The sequence below is a fragment of the Psammomys obesus genome, unplaced genomic scaffold, assembly GCF_907164565.1.
Source record: "Psammomys obesus unplaced genomic scaffold, mPsaObe1.curated_primary_1811, whole genome shotgun sequence".
Classification (NCBI taxonomy): domain Eukaryota; kingdom Metazoa; phylum Chordata; class Mammalia; order Rodentia; family Muridae; genus Psammomys; species Psammomys obesus.
Window position 1 is genome coordinate 5,657,580 of NW_026595981.1, and position 14,845 is coordinate 5,672,424.

General features: G+C 37.4%; 1 protein-coding gene across 2 annotated transcripts in view; it reads left to right on the forward strand.

Annotated features, from left to right (window-relative positions):
- Positions 1 to 14,845, forward strand: part of Suz12 (SUZ12 polycomb repressive complex 2 subunit) — a 46,894-nt gene that overhangs the window by 7,438 nt on the left and 24,611 nt on the right. Inside the window, exons 4-5 of one of the 2 annotated variants that reach the window (XM_055619629.1) lie at positions 618 to 686; positions 11,805 to 11,854. In XM_055619629.1, coding sequence (XP_055475604.1) covers positions 618 to 686; positions 11,805 to 11,854 — 119 coding nt within the window. The remainder of the gene's footprint in view (positions 1 to 617; positions 687 to 11,804; positions 11,855 to 14,845) is intronic. The other variant, XM_055619630.1, reaches the window with a different exon arrangement.

Genomic DNA, 14,845 nt, shown 5'->3' on the forward strand with positions numbered 1-14,845 from the left:
ACACACACACACACACACACACACACACACACACACACACACACACATTTTACATTTGTTTGGCTCAACATGATAGATGCATAAATACCTACTATTTTAAGGCCTTAGAGCAAAACTATCTGCTTAACAAGTACTCACTGCCCTTCAGGAACTAACAGTCTCTTAGTAGAGATAAAACACAAGAGGAGACTTTAAAGATTAGTGAAGAGGCCTGGTGGTGTGGCACACGCCTCTAATCCTAGGCAGAGGCAGGAGGATCTCTGTGAGTTCAAGGCCAGCCTGGTCTACAAAAAGCAAGTCCAGGACAGCCAAGGCTACACAGAGAAAAACCCTACTCAAAAAACAAAAACAACAAAAGTAAAATGAAATGCCATGGAGAATTACTGTTGACTAAGACATCATTACAGGAGGTTTCAAGAAAAATGACATTTATAGTTGAGCTTGAAAACTTGTCTGCTTTATTATAACATTTTGTCTCAATAGTGTGTGCATTGTTATGGTTAGCCATCTAATTTATCTTAAAATAATCAAAATCAAATTTCTACTTTGCTGATTACAGTATAATTTTGTGTTTTCCCAGTTGAGAAGTGATTATTTTGTTTATCTGTTTCTTCCAGGAAAACATTTAAAGTTGATGATATGTTATCAAAAGTAGAGAAAATGAAAGGAGAGCAAGAATCTCATAGGTAAGATAATGTCAGTTTACATTAAGTGATAAGTAGAGGGACAATTTAGTGACCATTTCAGTAGCAATCACTCCAAGATTGTTAGTTTAAAAAAACAACAAAACCTTAGAATCAGTTGCTCAAGGTACAGGAATTAATTTTTGTAGCAAGAATTCCTCAAGATTGTTTGACCATCTCTAATGTTAGAAACTGTTTTATAGGACATATATCATCATTGTTTCTCTTACCAATTCCTGGCATTTTCAAATCAAATTCTTTAACATAGGCACTTAGTCTTAATTCTACTGCTTCACCTGAGGAGAAGTGGTGACTAAAATTTATGGCATACTTATTTTGTGCAAGGTGTTTCTAAGTCAGTGGTTCTCAACCTTCGTAATGCTGTGACCCTTTAATGCACTTTCTCATGTTGTGACTCCAACCATAAAATTATTTTTGTTGCTGCTTCATAACTATAATTTTGTTGCTGTTATGAATTGTAATGTATTTTATCTGTGTTTTCCCATGGTCTTTAGGTGATATCTGCGAAAGGGTTATTTGCCCCCCCCCCAAAGGGGTCACAGCCCACAGGTTGAGAGCTGTTGCTCTAAGCAATTACTTGTAAATATGGAAAGAGGGATCCCTTTTCCTTTTTCCTATTTATTTCTTAAATGTAAAATATTCATACTTTTAGCTGGGCATAGTAGCACATGCCTTTAATCCTAGCAGTCTGGAGGCAGGTGGATCTCTGAGTTCAAGGGTAGGCTGGTCTATAAAGTGATATTTAGAGGACAGCCAGGGCTGTTACATAGAGAAAACCCTATCTTGAAAAACCAAAAAAGAAAAAAAACATTGAGTGTAGAAACTGGAAATTTTGGGTAACTTTCCATCTTCCGTCAAGCTTCTGTGTTGATGATTAATCACAGATTTTTGTGAATGTTAGGCAAGTGTTCCAGCTGTGAGCTATATATTCTGTCCCTTCAAAAAAAATTTTTTTTAATAGAGAATTTGTGGTAGTTTATGTTCTTTTTATTAAAGTTTTTGTCTGTGGAAAAAGAGTCTTGCATTATATATACAGTCTGACCTCAAATTTATGACCATTCTGTATTAGCCTCTCAAGTATAGGATAAGCATGTGCCATTTAATATTTTTTTAAACAAGATATGGTTATTGTCTTAGGGTTTCTAGTATTTTGTGATAAAGCACCAAGAACAAATACATTTTGGGAAGGAAAGGGTTTATTTCGGCCTAGTTCCACTTCACAGTCCATCCCTGAAGAAAGAGAAGGAAGTCAAGAAGGGAAGGAACCTGAAGGCAGGAACTGAAGCAGAAGCCATGGGGAGGTGCTATTTACTGGGTATCTCCCAAGGCTTGCTTAGCCTGCTTTCACTCCTGACCCTCAGCCCAGGGGTGGGACCATCCACAGTGAACTCGGCCCTTCTATACCCATCATCAATCAGGAAAATGCCCCTCAGGCATATCTAGTGGAGGAATCTTCCCCCCTCCTTTTTTTTTTTTTTTTTTTTTTCCAGTTTTTGGAGACAGGCTTTCTCTTGTGTAGCCCTGGCTGCCCTAGACCTAATGTTGTAGTTCAGGCTGCCTTCTAATGCTGTCCATCTGCTGCTTCCTCTGTCCCTGACCCCAACTGACATAAAACTAACACAGATAATATACTTAATTTGCTTTCTCATTTTGTGATTTTCATAAAGATCTTAATTCCCCCACCCTTTTTTCTAGGTACTTGTATTTTGCACGTGGGGTCAAGTCCATTGGGTTTTGTTACTTGAATTATATATCTTCATATCTTGTATGATTGATGTGTAGCTGGTATTTCCATTTATATCTATGCCATTTTAAACTTGTAAGTAAGCTATGATAGTTTTAGAAACTGAGGTCCTAAATCTTCATCAAGTTTGTATAGTCTCTAAGATAGAATTGAGAAAATTCTCAGGGCCCGCAAACTTAGTTTTTGCTTCAAATTTTACTCCAAATGCTTAACTGGTCCCTTGTCCTTGACAGACCTCTTGGCTATAAAGGAATTTTTAGTAGTGGTGGTGGTGGTAGTAATAAGTGGTGTTGGTCGAGGTGGAAATTGATCCTCTGGCCTACTACATGTCCACATCTCCTGTCAGTGTTAGTGCCTCATATATCAGTAGAACCTGATCCCATGACCTGTTTTTCTCCGATTACTTTCATAATTTGCTCTCTAGACCTTTGAAGGTTTTAGGAATAATGAGCTAATAAGAAATGGAATCCCTTTATTATTCATTCATTCATTCATTCATTACCAAAATTCCGCTTCATCACTATTAAACCTTACTACTATGTCACTGTGACAGTGTCTTTGTTAAGTATAACAGCATTTCTCTAAGAATGTGTCCTGTCAGGATGGTACATGAACTGGTCAGTTCTTCTGATCAGTTGTTCTATGGTAGTTTTCTTCCTTTTAACCCAGTGGAATTTGTAGAAACATCAGCATTTTATATAAAGTTATTTTTCCCCCTTCCCTCAAGACAGGGTTTCTCTGCAGTTCTTGCTGTCCTGGCACTTACTTTGCAGACCAGGCTGGCCTCAAACTCACAAGGATCCATCTACTTCTGTCTACCAAGTGCTGAGATTAAAGCTGTGTGCTAGTTGACACCAATTCTTCACTGTCTTAATTACTATAGTTGTATAAAATGTCTTTTTTTTTTTTTTTTTTTTTTTTTTTTTGAGGTGTTCCCACTCTGTATAACCCCAAGTGACCTAGAATGCACCTTGTAGATCAGGCTGGTCTGGAGCTTTCATAGGTTTGCTTTCCTTTGCTTCCTGAGAGCCGGGATTAAGTCATGAGCCACCACGCCTCCCTGGCTGTATAAAATTCTTGAAAGTTCTCAGATTAGGTCCTGACTATCCACGGTTTTGAAAGATAAATTTTGGATTTTTCTTTTTTAGTTTTTCAGCACAGGGTTTTTATGTGTGTCTCTGACTGACTTGGTACTAGTTCTGTAGACTGGACTGGCGTTGAACTCACAGAGATCCCTCTACCAGCCAAAACTTAGATAGATTTCTCTTATTTTAAGTTTTTCCCCGATAGGGTTTCTCCGTGTAACAGCCCTAGCTGTCCTAGAACTCACTTGTAGACCAGGCTGGCCTCAAACTCAGAGATCCACCTGCCTCTTCAGTAAATTGATCATTTTAACTTCCAAGATTTGTATAATGTCTCAGTGTTGTTCCCTGAGGTACTAAGATAATTTAAGTTTTTCACTGCCAGCCCTCCAGTAGTATTATTTAAGTGATCTTTTCATCTCAGATTAACTGTGTAATACTGGAACTATAAAACTTTATCTTGTCAAGTTTGCAAGTCTTTGTTGTTCCATGATATTAAAGTTAAAATCTTAAATCATATACCAGAGCATTTCTCTTCCTTTTATCTTCTCTGCATCATTGCAGACATGAGGACCTCATTCAGTTTGATCAAAGCTGTGTCTGCTCAGCATTATGAATGTCTTCTGAAGGAATTTATGTTCTTTCAGCACATACTTTCCAGAGTTAGGTTAGTATCTCTATTCTGATGTCCAGTGTATTTCATTCCCCAGAAGTGAAGGGAATTTTCTAGATTCACAAGAATATCATAGTACTGCAAACCAAAATCTAGTGTAAATGCCTAAATTAGTTTTGAAATTTATAGCAACTATAAACAGAAATAGGTTATTTATCTATGCAAAACAAGTTGGTATTCCATGGTTTGTAATACTTTAGATCTATAGTTGTCTTATACATTAGTTACAGGAACTTGCTAAAAGAAGAAATTATGGACAGAGAAAAGATTGTGCATCATGTCATGGTTTTTAATGTTTTTTGTTTTTGTTTTTTTCCTTTTTGGTTTTTCAAGATGGTCTTTTTGAGTAGTCTTGACTATTCTCAAAACTTGCTCTGTAGATAAGGCTGGCCTTAAACTCACCTACCTCTGCCTCCTGAGTACTGGGCAACACTGCTCTGTAGTTTTGCTTTTTCTTGGGGAGTTTTCAAGGCAGGGTTTCTCTGTGTAGCCTTGGCTGTCCTGGACTCACTTTGTAGACCAGGCTATCCTGGAACTCAGAGATCTTCCTGCTTCTGCCTCCTCTGCTGGGATTACAGGTGTGCACCCTGTCCCACCTTGCAGTTTTGCTTTCCTAAGCTGTTAGTTTGTCACAGTAGACAAGTTGTTTTGATCTTAAAGTCCAATGATAAAACAAATTGTACAAATTTGGAAAAGTAGCATACTTCAAAGAACCTAGCAAAGTTTCAAAACTCAGCAGGATCACACCTCTGCTTCTTAGGCTCCTTTTTTTTTTTTTTTTTTAAATGTATTTATACAGTATTCTGCCAGCATTTGTACCTATAGGGAAGAAGAGGGCACCAGATCTCATCATAGATGGTTGTGAGCCACCATGTGGTTGCTGGGAATGGAACTCAGGACCTCTGGAAGAACAGCCAGTGCTCTTAACTTCTGAGCCGAGCCATCTCTCCAGCCCCTGTTGCTCCTTTTTTTGATGTGATTGTGGATACTTAAAAACACATCTTTTTTTTCCTCCCTTTGTAGAATGCCTAGAATACCTTATGTTCTCTTACACTCCTGATTTTGGTATTCTAGTTTGAATTTGTGGGTTTTAACCAAGTGTTATGGCTTACTACAATCAATAAATTTCATGATTATTGATTATAGATTATAGAATAGTTGTTTAACCTAGTAATAGGATCACAGGGAATTCTTTACTGGTTTTAGGATTCTCTAATCAACCCCCCCCCCCTTTTTTTTTTTTTTTTGGCGGGGTTGGTGTTGGGTTATTTTTTGTTTGTTTGTTTTCAAGATAGGGTTTGTCTGTGTAGCCTTGGCTGTCCTGGACTCACTTTGTAGACTAGGCTGGCCTTGAATTCCGAGATCTGGATAGAGATCTGCCTGCCTGTACCTCCATGAGTGCTGGGATTACAGACATGTACTACTGCACCTGGCTAAGACCACATCTTTATATAGCCTCTAAGACCCTGTATTTTTTGGTCATAGGCATCGATTCCAGGCTCCTTATGCAACTTGCCCTGCTCTTTTTTTCTCAGTCACCTTGGTCTCAAAGGCCATTTGCATGTTTCTTCTTCTAGAACCACTTAACCTGCCTAGCCCTCCTCACCACTTTACTCCTGTACTCATTTTTCAGATTTCAGCTTCTCCAGATAAGATATGGCCATTACATTCTCCAGACATGGTCATTCCATTTTCATACTCAGCAACTCAAACAAGAACTGCTTCTTTTATTGTTTATACACGTGGGTTTCCTATACTTTTCTTTCCCACCATTTATTAGATGCAGAAGTATTTTGCATAGAAGCAGAAATGTTTTGCTCACCAGTATATCCCTAAGGCTTAATTAAGTACAGTGCTTTGGACGTGGTACACTAAGGAAATGACACACTCCTTTGGCTTTTGCTTTGTGTTGGTCCCTCCATATTGTGTCCCCCACCTCCCATCCCTCACCCCTTGCTGTTCTGGAACTCACAGAGAGCCCCCTGCCTCTGCCCCCTAAGTGTTAGGATTAAAGGCTGCACCACCAATGCCTGGCTCAGACCTTGTTATTTTAGAAAAAGAAGCTTACTGAAAGGGATGTTTACACTCGCTTGCTTAGTAAGCACAAGGTCCTGGGTTCAATTCCCAAAAAGCAAACAAAACAACTATAAAAACCAACTAATAAAAGTTGTTTCAGCAGGGCTTGTACCATGTGCATGTAATTGCAGAATTTGGGAAGGAAAGGCAGGTAGGAGAATAGCAAATCGAATGCCTGCTTAGGAAATATAGCTTACAAGAAAACAAAAATTCTAGTTTAGGTAACTTTTCAAGGGATTTCTCTAGTAACTAATACTAAACCAAGAACGAAACAAGATAATGAGACAAAAGACATTTTACTTCTCATCTGGCCCTAGGAGATAAGTTTGAAAGAAACTACCAATTTTCAAATTTTTGTATGATGTGCTTTTTTTTTTTTAAGGTTTATTTATTATTTATAGTTTTCTGCCTGCCTGTACACCTGCAGGCCAGAAGAGGGCACCAGATCTCATTATAGATGGTGGTGAGCCATCATGTGGTTGCTGGGAATTGAACTCAGGAACTCTAGAAGAGCAGCCAGTGCTCTTAACCTCAGAGCCATCTCTCCAGCCCATGATGTGCTTTTCTATGGAGATATATTTATAAGTAAAGAGTTTTGTTACATAGTGAGACCTGCTTCCAAAATCCCCAATCAGTCAACAGATGAAAAAGCCTTTATCTTAGCAAAGCTGTTAAGGTCTTTTTTTGTACATATGTATCATTGTAGATCTAGGGTTGGAACCTAGAACCTTGTACTTGCTGGATTGTTGTTCTGTCATTGAATTTAATTATTAATGAAGTTTTTAAAATATTTTTATGTATATGTATGGTCTGTGTGTACACACACTAGAAAAGGGAATCAAGCCGCTTTACAGATGGTTGTGAAGCACCATGTAGTTCCTGAATGAACTTAGGGTCTCTGGAAGGGTAGCTAATGCTTTTAACTGATGAGCCATCTCATCAGGCACTTCTTTTTGTTTTTTTGAGATGGGCTTTCTCTGTGTAGCCTTGGCTATGCTGTCAACTAGCTCTGGGATCAGGCTGGCCTCAAAGGCATGCGCCATCACTTGCTGGCCTAATGAAGTTATTTTAAACTGTATCATTGCATTAATAGTCCTTCTATTTTGTAGATAGTGTTCAGGCTTTTTTAATTGATCGTATGTTTTTCTCCAGTGTCTTACCTTTTTAAGCAGTCCAGTCATGATTATAAGGTATTTTTGCGCTATTTTTGTTTTTTTGAGATAATGTTTCTTATAGTATAGGCTGGTCTTGAACACTCTTTGTAGCTGAGGTTGACTTTAAACTGATCCTCCTGTTTCTTCCACTTCCTAAGTATTGGGATTATAGGTACGTGCCACCAAACTCCACTTAAGCACTCTACATAGTGTAGAACAATATATTTCTGTATAATAGACATATACATTATCTGCTGCTCAGCATCTTTCTACCTGTATGCCTAAATGCTATATTGAGGCCTTGGATTCTAGAATAATAGATCAGGTAGTATAGTCATCAGATTTTTAGCCTTATATGATAAAATGCATATGGAAAGTTAAGCCAGTGAGATGGTTCAACTACTAAAGCACTTGTCACCAAACACAAAATAAGTGATTGTTTAAAAGAGAAGTAACTATCTTTGCATGGTATAGATGCTACAGTATCATTGACTTTTCTTGTTTTGAGGTCATACAGTTATAAAGCATTATACATGCTGCTATCATAGTAATGTATATAAATTTAAGGTACTGATCACAGACTCTAAAGCAGAAAAAAATTGGTTTGCTTGCTGAGATCAAGTATTTAGATTTGAGGTTTCTATGTGAGTCTTGTTTCAGAATATTAGTCCCTTAAGGATTTGTTTTATTTCCTTCTTCAAATTGCTTCAGAACTGTCAGGTATTTAATCTTGGAAATCTAAAATTGCACATAATTTACCCATTGTCTTGTTATCATATTGCTTTTTTCCTGAGGATATATGGATAAATAACAAAATCCTATGTGTGTTGCATGTGTCCCCCTAAACTCCTACCGTTGTACACACCTCAGATCTCACTGTTTAGCCCTGACTGACACAGAAGTACTTTGTAGACTATGCTGGGTTAGAGCTCAAAAAGATCCACCTGCCTCTGAGGCCTCCTAAATACTGGGATTAAAATTCTGGACAACCATACTAGACCTAATCCATATGTTTTATCTTGGTTATATAAACTTTTAGCCTAAAATAAATTTTACTGTGAACTTAATTGTTTTTAACTTCCTCCACGATTTGGAGTTTGTTTATTCTAATTTCTTGTTTCCCCCTTCCCCCAGATTTTTCTAGGACTCCTCATATGCCACCCGATTTCATACTTTTTTCTTGACCTTTTAAAACAAAAAACCAGCTTGGTGTAGTGGTGTGTGACGTTAAATCCCAGTACTGGTCAGTTTGATCTACATAGTAAGTTCCAGGCCAGCCAGGGCTACATAATAAGATCCTGTCTCAGGAAAGAAAACTGTGGAATCTGTTTTGTGTTGGCCAACTATTCCTGAGCATGTGGCCTGCTATTGAGTGAAATTTATATATCCAGTGTCATGCTTTTAAAGAAAACTGACTTTTCCTTCTGTCTGCTATCCATTGCTGATAGCTTGTATGTTGGGAGTAGGACTTTGTGCTTACTTCCCTGTCTCCATATTGGGTTTTGTCTGGTGTGAACTTGTGTGGGTCTTATGCATGCTGTCATAGTCTCTGTGTTCAGATATCTATCAGCCCTCTTATGTCTGGAAGAGGCTGTTTCCTTGGAATCATTTACCACCTCCGGCTCTTAAAATCTTTCTGCCTCCTCTTATGCATAGACCCCTGAGCCATGTTTTTAAAAGTTCCTGAGTTAAGTCAGAATGTGAGTAATGTGAAAGTGTTTGTAATACACGAATCATTTTTTGCTTTTGTTATAATCTGTCTTGTAGGTAGCCTAGATTAGCCTTGAATTTGTCAACTTCCTGCCTCAGCCTCCAGTGTTCTATGATTGCCTTTGCCAATGTGCTGTGTTTTTCCCCCCCTTCTTTGAATCACTGTGTGCGTGCGTGTGTGTGTGTGTGTGTGTGTGTGTGTATGTGTGTATGTGTGTATGTGTATATTGATACCTATGGGTGTTTTCCCTGCTTGTTTGTCTGTATACAACTTGCATGCTTGATGCCTGCAGAGGAGAACAGAAGAGATTGTTGGAGTCCCTGGAACTGAAATTACTGATGGTTGAAAGCTACCATGTGTGTTCTGGGAATTGAACCCAGATTGTAGAAGAGTAGCCAGTGCTTTCAACTGTTGAACCATCTCAGCAGACCAGTTTTTTGTTTATTCTTTGGCTGGTTGTTTTTTGTTTGTTCCTAAGGGGGGTGGGAAGCTACTCATTCTCAGTACTTGGGAGACAGAGTCAGGCAGATCTTTTGAGTTTAAGGCTAACTTTAAATTTCCTGTGTAGCTGCTGATGGCTTTGAGTCCTTCTGCTGCTTCCTTGAGTGTCGTGATTGCAGGCCTGTACCACCAGACAGTCCTGCTTTATGAATCCTAATCCCACTGTATAAGTTTTATTGGTACTCAAGTTATGGTTGTTGCTCTTAGCTTTCTCTTCATATTTCATGTGCTTTCTAACTCTGCTTCTACTTTTACTGCACTTAAATCATTTGTCTTTTACTGATACTCTATTTTGTTTATTTGGTTTTTGTTTTTCATATATATATATATATATATACACACACATATATACACACACACACACAATTTTATGTGCATTGGTGTTTTGCTTGCATCTATCTAAGGTTGTTGGATCCTCGGAATTAGAGTTATAGACGTGTGAATTTCCATATGGGAGCTGGGAATTGAAACTAGATAGGTCTCCTGGAAGAACAACCAGTGCTCTGAACCATCTCTTTGGCCCCTTGGTTTGGTTTTCGTTTTGGTGAGGGAGTTTTTTGTTGTTGTTGTTGTTGTTTGTTTTTTGTTCTTGAGTTTCTCTCTAATAGCCCTAGATGTTCTGGCACAGAATTGCAGGCTTCAGCTTCAGGTGCTGGGAATCAAAGGAGTGTGACAATGCACTGCCTGGCCTGTTGGTTTTTCTGATATAGGGACTCTGTGTAGCTCTGGCTGTCCTGAACTCAGGCTGTAGAACAAGCCCCTCTTGCATTCTTAATACTGTTCTTGAAATGCCATCTCAGCACCCCTGCCCTAGATTGACAGAAGTCATGACTGACATATTCCACTAAGGATAATGGTATCCCCAAATCTGTTAAAAAACAAAACTTAGTTTACTTGCCTCTGATTTCTCTAAAAAAAAAAAAAAAAAAAAAAAAAAATAGAAGTCCTGGGAATATTTTTCAGGTGAGCCTCTTTGTTCTGTTTTCATTTTCAGTCATTACTTGTATAATACTCTGTCTCACTGTAACTCCCCCTTCTATGCAAATACCCAGGGTGTCATCACCATTTAAGACAGCCACACATGTGCATTGTGGTGCACTTCTCATAGACCAGCACACACAAAAAAGACAATCACACTTGTACTGGATTATATGGTTTTTGCATAGGTATGAACAAAATACCCAAGATAAGAAGACCTTTATTTTGGCATATAGTTTAAAAGTGTCAGTCTGTTGGCATGGTAAACATATAATAGTAGTAAACTCCATATTGTGTCAACTAGGAAGTAGAGAAAGGACACATAGGCATGTCCCAGTAATGTCCTCATGATTGTGAATCTGTTCATTAGTTCCAATCTTCATTAGCTTCTTTAGAAATGACATTCTAGAAGTGCCTTTTCCTAGATTCAGGGTTCCTAAAATAGCTTGTTTTTTTGTCTGCTATTTCTTTTTAGTCCTCTGTAATCCTGGTTCTAACTGCAACAAATGTTTATTTTGCTGTTTAAAAATACTAAAAAAGCCTGTTGATATTTGTTTTGTATTATCCTACTCTAAGAGATTTTTTATTAGCTACTTTTTCAGATTAAAAGTTACCAGTAGTTCATGCTTCCTTTTCTTATTTGGGAGCTTCTAACTCCTGTGTGAAAATGGCATGTTAAAATAGTAAATTATATATCTGTAGTGATTTTGTGATTATGTATTTCACTTTTAATTGTAGAATAAAGCAGTGGCTCCACGTCATATATTAGAAAACATGAATTTCTATTGCTTTACTGTATTTGAAAGCCTGGGGCAGTAGCTCAGAGATAGAACAGTTGCCTGATAACTCCTAGCACCATGGGAAAGTATTAAATATTCAACATTGATCCAGCATCCATGTTCAGTATTTTTCTTTTGTAACATGTAATGACGGAAAACCTACTTTATAGCAAAGAACAATAAAGCACTGTGATTATGGGACGTTTCTGTGTTGTAATAGAAGTAGGCATATATTGTTTTGATTGTGACACGTAAGAGGAAAAGTATATCAGGTTCTGAGCCTCAGTAGTTAAGAGAGAAATCAAACATTTATACATTACCCTTCTGTGCTCTTAGGGTATTTTAAGTTCTGTACTGCATTTATTACAGAATGTTAAAATGATAACCTTTTGTTTTATTCAGCTTGTCTGCTCATCTGCAACTTACATTTACCGGATTCTTCCATAAAAATGGTAAGTATTATAATGGAAAAGATGCTGATTCTAAGTCTTTTTGTGTTCGTTTTAAGTTTTTGTTGTTGTGTGTGTGTGTGTGTGTGTTTTTTTTTTTTTCCCAGTTTTCATTTGTTGGAGTTTCTTGTTTTTATTTTATGTGTGTGCTGGATATTAAACCCAGTGCCTGTCTCAAACAAATCAACTGTGTTACCACTTTGCTATACTCATAGACCTCTGAGGATACTTTTTAATTTTAAGTTTAAAAATGTAATGATGAAAAAATTTTAAATAGTTACCTCAAGTTCAAGAGGCCAAGGATATTGATATGACCTATTTAGATAGATGTGTTGAGTTGGTGGTAACTTGTAAGTATTGCTTTGGTTTTCTTTTGGTATTTTCAAATAGAACAATAAGCAGCTGAAATAACTATTACCACTAATGGGATATTATCAGAATGTCAGTTAGTACCAAGAACATATATAGTATTTTTATGTTAATTTTACTGAAACTAACATAAAGCATGTTGGGAAACTTGAATTTTTTAAAAAAAATGGATATGGACTAAGCATGTTAAGAGCCAGGCATGGTGAGACATGCAGGTAGGAGGCAGAGTAGAGGCAGGTGGATCTCTTGAGTTGAAAGCCAATCTGGTCTATGTTGTGGTCATCCCTGGCTACATAGTAAGACCCTAACTCAAACATCAAAAAGGTTCCAAAAAGTGACTAGGGAGTTGTTGAGATGGCTCAGCAAATAAACATTGTGAATAAACTTGATGACCGAGATTGATCTCTGGAGCTCAGAGGAGAGGAGAGAGCAGACCTCACACGTTGTCCTCTACATGCCCATGAGCAGACACATAAACAATGAGTGAATGTGAAGAGAATGGATAGTTAAGATTATGTATCCTCTTACGTAGTAGAATAAAATTTTCGTAAGAAAAAGGCTAAGCTTTCCTTGGAATTGTTCAGTAAGAAATAAAGTTTAGTGCTGGAGAGATGGCTCAGTGGCTAAGAGCACTGTCTGCTCTTCCAAAGGACCAGAGTTCAATTCCCAACACCCAGCTCCCAACTGTCTGTGACTCCAATTCCAGGAGATCTGACACCTTCACACTATTGCACATAAAATAAAAGTTAAATAAATTATATTTAAAAAAAAGTAAGAAAAGATGAAAAATTATTAAAAAAAAAAAAAAGAAAGAAAGAAAGTTTAAGGACTGAGGGGTAGAGAGTGATGTGATTGCCTAGCTTGGGCTAGGTCCTGCATCCTGTGTGCAGCCCTGCATAACAGATACATAAGGGTGATCATAAAATAGTGTGGTACGCTCTTGATAAGGGATTTATGGTTTTTATGTTAGAAACTAAAAATCTGATAATATGTATATGGTCAGGTCATAGTTCTCAGGCTTTGTCTTAGATCTGGCCTGTTTTGTATATATAACAATTTCTGGTCTTTTTTTTTTTTCCCTTAAACAAGATACGATTATCTACAATTATTTTATATCATCTATTTGTTTTCTGCAGTACTTATAATGAACTCATATTTGAGAAGCTATAATTTAAGCTTTATGGATTTGTTAGCCCTATTTCCAGGGAGTTGTTAAAAACATACATATATTTTGACTAAAGTGTTACCTTTGGGAACCATCTGATAAAAAAGTTTTCCTTTATAAATGTGGTTGTGCACAGCATTGATTCTAACACTCAGACAGAGACAGCTGGATCTCTAAAGTTCTAGGCCAGCCAGAGAGACATGACACTGTCTCAAATTGAAATTAATGGAAGTTTGAGAAAATTACGGGTTTTTGTTTTGTTTTGTTTTTGCTTTGGAAAAAAAAACACTTAGAATAGAAAACCAGCATCAGTGTTCCTAACATTTTTGCATGTGGTGACGCATGCCTATGTATATAACTCCAGCTCCTGGGAGGCCTAGGCCTGAGGGTCAGAAGTTCTGCAAGTTCTAGGCCAGTCTGGCTTACATGGGTCTGTTTCAAACAAACAGAATGCGTAAAATACCAGTAGTATTGAGAGATCTGAAAATTAATTTAAATACATTGTTAGGGCTCTATTCTCATGGTAAGCATTGTTTTGACAATCTTTTGTTTGGGCACTGGATTATTTTTGCTGTCTTAAAATACTTTTATTGGATTATAATTTTCAAAAAGACTGATTCAGCCACTTTCTCTGAATATACCCTGCATTAAAAGATTGAAGTGGATTTGTTTTTTGTTTGTTTGTTTGTTTGTTTTTTTTAGTGCTTTTTGTTACTGGTTTTGGGTGCTAGATACCAAACCTTAAGCATGCTAGGGAAGCAGTCTGCCCCTGAGCAATGCCCATAGCTCAAGAAGATTGAAATTATGTAGGAAAGAAAGTTACTTAAAAATCTTAAGAAAAAAAGTTGCTTTCAGTATATATAGTTGTGTTAATCATTTAGTAATAGTTTGGCATGTTACTGAAGTTTAGTGTTTAAATATTTAGGTATGAACTATTATTAACTTCAGAATTTTAAAGAGAGTAAATAATAGAGCAGTATTCTGGAGTCTTGGATTGCAAAGGTTTTTTTATTTAGTCAGAAAGTATAGACTCTGATACTCAAAACTACAATTTCTAAGTTTTGTAAGCCAAATCATCTCCAAGTAGTAAATAGTAGCCTAAGTTTTCCTATTGGCACTTTGATCAATTCTTTTCTTTTTTTCTCTCTCCCTTTGTCTCCTTCCTCCACCCCTGCCCCAGCTTTCTCTTTTTCTTTTTCTCTGTGTGTGTGTGTGTGTGTGTGTGTGTGTGTTGTGTGTTTCAGATACAGTTTCTCTGTGTAGCCTTGGCTGTCCTGGATTGTAGACTGGGCTGGCCACAAACTCAGAGTGATCCATTTGTCTCTGCCTCCCTGAGTCCTGGGATTAAAGTTGTGTGCAGTTGTGCCTGCCTTCTTTTCTTTTCCTTTTTTTTTTTTTTTTTTTTTTTTTTTTTAAAACGAGGTCTTATGTAGACCAGGCTGGCCAGAAACTCTGAGATC